General features: G+C 49.4%; 1 protein-coding gene across 2 annotated transcripts; it reads right to left on the bottom strand.

Annotated features, from left to right (window-relative positions):
* Positions 1-1,897: 1,897 nt before the first annotated feature.
* On the bottom strand, positions 1,898-4,535 carry LOC119353409 (protein NETWORKED 3A-like). 2 transcript variants are annotated; one of them, XM_037620035.1, is made up of 3 exons: positions 4,267-4,535; positions 3,529-3,632; positions 1,898-2,969 (listed from the first exon to the last, which is right to left on the bottom strand). In XM_037620035.1, the coding sequence occupies exons 2-3, from the start codon at positions 3,614-3,616 to the stop codon at positions 2,200-2,202; spliced, it is 858 nt and encodes a 285-aa protein (XP_037475932.1). In that variant the 5' UTR covers positions 3,617-3,632; positions 4,267-4,535; the 3' UTR covers positions 1,898-2,199. The 2 variants fall into 2 exon arrangements, with proteins under 2 accessions (XP_037475932.1, XP_037475933.1); XM_037620036.1 differs by lacking the exon at positions 4,267-4,535 and adding an exon at positions 4,093-4,248.
* Between the last annotated feature and the right edge of the window lie 1,953 nt (positions 4,536-6,488).

Genomic DNA, 6,488 nt, shown 5'->3' with positions numbered 1-6,488 from the left:
CTGCGCCATGGCCTTGGCCCGTCCCCTGGCCGAGGCAGAGGCCACTGCCGGCCCCGCCCTCGCCCGAGCCTGCCACATCTGCTGCCTGTTGCTCGCCGGCCCTGCTGCTCAATGTCGCTGCTCGTCGCGCGTGCTGTTGCTGCCACTCGAGCCGCCATGCCCTTGTCCCGCCCCTGGCCGAGACAGAGGCCGCCGCCCACCCCGCCCCACCGTCGACCTGTGTGCTGCATGCCAGCTGCTTGATGAATGCGTAAGAGAGGAGTGTTACACTAACAGGTGGGGCCATGTGGAGCAAAACTATTCAGTGTAACTGTGTGAAAATTTTGCGTCACTTCAGCCTGCCTGGCGGGCCCCATCTGTCATAATCTCAGTTAACAGAGGTTGATCCGCCGATCAGTGTTATTTGCAAAAAGATTACATAAGACGTGGTGTTTTTTGTCGAAAAAATGTATTTGTAGTATTTTCTGCAAACCTAGCCTTCAAAGTGATGGTTTCGTGCAATTTACTCACATTATCAGTACTCTTTAGCCATTTGTTATGCATTGGAGCTTCTAGAGGCCTTCTTGTATATGTCCAAACCATCTCGGACAATGTTGAACAAGCTTCTCTTCAATCAGTGCTACCCCAACTCTCTCACGTATATCATCATTTTGGACTCGATCCATTCTTGTGTGGCCACGCATCCATCTCAACATGCGCATCTCGGCTACAGCTAACTCTTGAACATGTCGCCTTTTAGTCCATCTTAAAAAAATCTGGTATGAGTATATAATACAATATATTAATTAGGGAAAGACTAGCGCTCACCTGACTGATCATGCTGCACGCGTCGGCCTCTCCGCTACTGCCGGATCAGCTTTTGATCGGACGGCCCACAACATCCCCTACCTTTTGGTAGTCCAGCTTTGCACATGGGCTTTTCTTGCAACCCTTTCAAATGCAACACAGGGTATGTTGCAGATCGGCCAGGGCAAGGGACGATGGCGGTAGCTGGATCCTGCGGGGACGATGTTGTAGGCCCTCAGGGACAACCAAGATAGATCTTTGCAACAACAACGACGATCTTCAGCTCCGCAATCTCGCGCGCCTGCTTGGCTATTGTGCCGCCAGACGCGACCGTATACGAGATCTTTGAGCGAGGCATCCTCGACACCTGGTTCCACGGTGACGCCACCATAATGGTGGCCCGCTGCCATAGCTTGCGCGCCCACGCGTCATGTTGCAAAGGAGCTTCACAACATGGGCCATTTTGCAAATGACGGGTAGCAACAGAGGGGGTTTGTTGTGGTCACAACATAGGTAATGTTGCAACGGTAGAAAACGTTTTGATGGAGTGCAACATGACTCATGTTGCAAGCCCTTGAGCGCAACAAGAACTATGTTGCGAAAAGTTGGGTCGCTGCCGAGAGGCTCACAAGGTAGAGAACGAACGGTTGTCATGCGTGCCAACGACTATGGAGGCGGCAGATCGATCAAATCATTTCCCGGCCGACGTGTAGTGTCGTCCATAATATATCCATAATACAGGCCAACAATTTTGATCAACTGTTGCATAAAATTTATTATGGTGAATACCAATGAGCAAATTCTTGGCTCTGCCCGGGTTACCCCAATTGTAGTTGCAGAGTTTCCTCTCACTTTCCATCGAACTATCAGAAATTTGATTAGCTTCTAAAGTAGTTTCAGCAAGAGCAAATTTTGATGTGGACTAGTGGAAGTGCTTCGAAAAACTTTTCGGGGTTCATCATGATTCATCAGACGGATTACCCCAACTGCAGTTGCAGAGTTTCATCTTACGTTCATCAGCCTTTCTGAATCTTGATGATGGCACTTCTAAAGTAGTTTCAGCAACAGCAAATATTCTAGTGCAGGCAGCATCGCACAGGAACGCTGAAACTTGACAAAAATAATAATATATTTTTACTATATAGTTAAGCGATCATACAAACATTCATATGGCTATTCTACTACTACTTACTACAGATAAAACATGAGTATAACAGCAACATAGTTAAAAATTCTCTCTACTAGCTAACCCTGAACAAGGATGGGGACCAGACACGGTCCAAAAGAAACCCATCCTATATGCACAAGAGCTACAAGAAATTCTCATGGATCTGGATGTCAAGATGGAGAAACTGCATCATATAATTTCTTCTCTTCATCATGGTGGACTCTGCCGCACCAAAACTCACTCATTCACAGAGCGACCATGGGACCATTATGCTTGCGTTGGCCCGTGAACAGCTTCGCCGAGAACAGGTCCTTGGTCAGCTTCCTGAGATCGAAGCCGCGGGGCGGGGCCGCGGCGGCGGGGTGGTGCTTTGGGTTGGGGCTCTTGAGGAGCTCGCGCAGGGTGTAGTTCTCCTGCTTCACCATGTCGATGGACGACGCGAGCTGCCTGATGACCTCCCTCTTCTCCTCGTCCTTCGCGGCGAGCTCCGCCTCGTGAGCCGCCTTGTTCTCCTCGATCACCTTCTGCAGCTCGGAGTTCTGCTCGTTGAGCCTCTTGATCTCCGCGCGCATGAGCTCTGCTTCTTGGTCAAGCTGGTCCTTCTTTGCCGCTGCCGCTGCAGCGCCTTCGGACACCTTCTCATCATGCTCTTCTTCCGGGTCATCAACTTCAGACTCGGAGTCATAGGAGTCTGAGCACAGTGAGTTGGAGGAAGAACTTCTTGTTGTCTTGCCATCCATGGACCCTGAAGACCAGCTCTTGGTCGCCTTGCCATCCATGGACCCCGGAGACCAGCTCTTGGTGCAGGGAGATGGATTGAATTTGGACCGGCATGTGCCGCTGCCATGCTTCAGCAGGTCATACTGCTCGGCGAGCGAGCGGTGCGTGCGGTACAGGTCGCCGAGCATGTCCACCAGGACTGGACGCTTCTTGTAGTACATTTCAGCACGCTGAGCGAACGAGTCCGCATCTTGGTCGATCAGCTTGAGCATTTGCTTGGTCTTGTCATCCAGTTCTGCAATCCAAGGGAAGGAAGAAAACAATTAGTGAAGGTGAAGTTATCCGTGCTGTAAAAACAAGATATGAAGTACAGAGTCCCTATAAAAAAAATCTGACGTACAGAATTACCAGGCCATTATTGATCTATGCATCACAAGATTGCATATGTCACCACAAATTTGATAGAGTGCTAGAGTAATATTGTGAACTTGTCATGATTTACTTATCATTCTTCAGAGTTAAATATGTACATGCTGTAACGACGCAGACAGAGGCTGGAGGAGCAAATCTTCCATTATAATTTTTTTGGGGGGGAAATCTTCCATTATCTAAAAGAGAAGTTAAGACCAAGATGAAATTGACCGTTGGTGAAACTCCACATGGAAAGTAGTATGGCCAGAACAGAGGCGGACAGTTCTGTAAGAGAGATGGTTCGGTGCAGAGGTCATAATATCAGTCCATGGAGTAACCACAACAAGTCAACAGCAAGATCCAGGTTCAGTCCGTCCATGGAGTAACCATACGGTGATAACGACATCCACTGGGGAGTGCCGGGTAGGGAGCGAGAGGCAAACCTGAAAGAGTGGTGCCGAGCCACGGGGACGTCCTGGCGAGGTTGTGGCTGTCGAACCACCATGCCTGCTGCAGCTCCTTGTGCACCATCTCTTCTTCTTCTTACCTTCAGAAATCACAGGAATAAGCACAAACAGCCAACGGGATGGACAAAACAAATGGATTTTGTGAGTAACACACTAACTGCCTTACAAGAACACGAGACAACAAGCCAACAAAAGAGAAGATTTGGAACCGTGAAGAAAGTTCATGAGCATTGAAAACGCAAGGCGTTGGCAAAGGGAAGACGGTAACGGAATACCGAGAATCGCACCAACCAAAGTACCAAGCTGAAGTAGAGCAGAGAAGAAGCAGGCCAAAATATGCATGACTCCATGAGCATAACAGATTCAATCTGGAACAACCGCGCGCGCTCTCCCAACCCACAAATCCAGTAAACCTCGCGTTCTCGCCAGATCCAAACAGATTCAAAACGACGACGCGGTGCAAATCCAAACCAAACCAAACCAATCTAGTCTAGGACGAACGGAGCAGAGGCCCAAAAATCGGAGCTCCAACCGGCTTACACGGCTCCGAACGACTCCCGTCGGGGACAGCGGCCGCCTCCTCCGCGCAACACGGCACAGCAGCCGCAGTTCATCAGCAAGAAACGGCAGAAAGTAATGAACAACCGCCGCGGACAGATCAATCCGGCACCCGCGCCGCGCGAACACAAACGAATCTGGCAGACATAACCTCACCTGCGTCGTGTGGAGTGGAGTTGCCGGCGGCCGCTCTGGCTCTCGCTCTCTACGGTGCCGTGGCGCGGAGGGGGGCGGAGTTTCCCGTTGCCACGCGCTCCACGGGACCGGACCGCTTCTTTGTCCAGCGGACGGACAAGGGGGGGCGCAGCTTTCAGGATTGGGACGAGGGGGAAGGGGACAAGGCTCTGCGCCGGCGCACGCCCGCTCGCCTCTCGTCTCGATCTCCAGGAAAATATTTCAAACCCTGCCGCTCCACGAACGAGACTCTTCTTGCGGGGAGGCCCTCCGGGAACGCCCTATTTAACGGCGTCCATTACCGGGCGCCCGGTTGCTGCTTTCCTTTCCGGTTGGCCGGCGAGCGTGAATCGTGATCTTCCCGGGCTGGTTTCTGCATGTACGGTTGTAGGGGTGCACGATAAGGATTCGATTAATTTGCGTGCTCGGAATTGGAAGGATACGCGGTGGTTTTTTGTCCCGAATTAATGTGGAAATATTGGTAGGTGATAATTTTCTGCCTGTTATGTTAACGTACATGCAACAGTTGGAAGCATGCCAAAGAAATATGGGAAGCGGTTCAATTCGGCCGATTGATTTCTCGCTCATGTCAATGGCACCTCCCGTGCATGCATGACACGTGTCTTCTGTGGCGCCCACGGTTCTTCCCTGTCGTCCTTATCTCTCGCCGAGGTCCCTCGTCCATACGACTTCTTTCGGTGAGCGCAACGTGCTCAACATTGAAAGTATGCGTGGTGGTTTGGTGGTTTTCTCCCAAATTAATGTGAACAATATTGATAGGCAATAATTTTCTCCCAATTATATTAAGGTCGTATATTAACGTGCATGCAACAATTGAAATATGCCAAAGAATATGATAAACGGTTTAATTCGACCGATTGATTTCCCGCTCCCGTCAACCGCCTCCCACGCATCATGTGTGCCCTCTCTGTGGTGCCCAACCTCTTCCCTATCATCCTTATCTCTCGTCGAAGTCCCTCGTCCATACGACTTCTTTCGAAAAGCGCAACTTCCCTTCTTCCATCTCTCCGCGAGGGGCTATCATGGCCAGCGCCCACTGCTCCAAAGCTTGAATGGCACTATGCGAGACGGGATGGCGGCGATGTGACCACCGTTGTGGGAGGAGGGGGTGGGTAATTTTCTCCCAATATGGGTACACAATTATTTTCTCCCTGTTAACGATGCTTGCGATATTTGTAAATATACGGAAGAATACGATGTAATAACTTGTGTCAATATGGACTATGCGCAGACTGGGGGAGTAACTGATAATTATTACAAAGGATAAAAAAATAGTGGAATAACAAAAGAAAAATTGAGGGCATGTTCGGTTGGTGGTCGACTTTTTTTCACTTATATAAAGAAACATGACGCAAACTTACTAAGGAAACATGTCACATGGGGTTTTTTTTTGCGGGTGTCACATCGGTTCATACTCTCAAACTTTGATTTCTTTTTTTTTTTTGACAGTCAACTTTGATAGTTTGCTGAAAAAAACTTTGATAGTTTGTAACAACGCTTGAAGTGATAAAAGACTATAGCTGCCAAAACGGTACAGACATTATATAAACATGTTAACATGTTTTAGCAACACGTTACACGTAGATAGTAGTACATGTAGCTAAGTATGAAGTGCAAGTCTTGTGAAAAATATCCCGGACTTCCAAGGGGGTTATATGCAAACTGCAAAGATGCTGCCGGAGAAAAGGCGGCCCACTTTCAAATTTGTGGAGCTGGGGCCCGATTAGCGAGTTTGGTCTTTCATTGAAGAAGGGTTTGCCTCGCCTCTGTACCAGCGTCTGACTGACAAGAACCTTATTATCAAATAAAGGATTCAAATTGCATGAACCCTTCCATGCGTGACGGCGCACCATTCCTGTCCTGTTTTCATCCCTTCTAACTCATGTCTTTTGTCTCTCCGAGAACTCTTTGTTGAGATATGTATTTAGCACATGTATTTTTATACTCCAAGTCTTCTCCTTGTGTATAGTTGAAGATATGACTTGCCCTATGTACTATATATATTTGTGCATATGCACCTATCAATACATTGAGAGTTGCATCCAATTCCTCTACATGGTATCAGCCTAACCCTCGGTCCCCAGCCCTAGCCGCGCCGCCGTCGCCTTCCCAGGCCGCCGCTGCTCCCGCTGCCTAGCGCCGTTGCCTCCCCGGCCGCCGCGCCTCCTCCCTCCCTCCCACCT

Source organism: Triticum dicoccoides, chromosome 2A (genome assembly GCF_002162155.2).
Source record: "Triticum dicoccoides isolate Atlit2015 ecotype Zavitan chromosome 2A, WEW_v2.0, whole genome shotgun sequence".
In the NCBI taxonomy this organism is placed as follows: Eukaryota; Viridiplantae; Streptophyta; class Magnoliopsida; order Poales; family Poaceae; genus Triticum; species Triticum dicoccoides.
Note: the sequence above shows the minus strand (reverse complement) of the source record. Positions and strands in the feature narration are given on the sequence as shown.

Coding starts and splice junctions, on each gene's coding strand:
- LOC119353409 (XM_037620035.1), bottom strand. CDS start 3,616: ATGGTGCACAAGGAGCTGCAGCAGGCATGGTGGTTCGACAGCCACAAC. Junction 2,970..3,528: donor GCTCGGCACCACTCTTTCAG/GTTTGCCTCTCG, acceptor CTTGGATTGCAG/AACTGGATGACAAGACCAAG.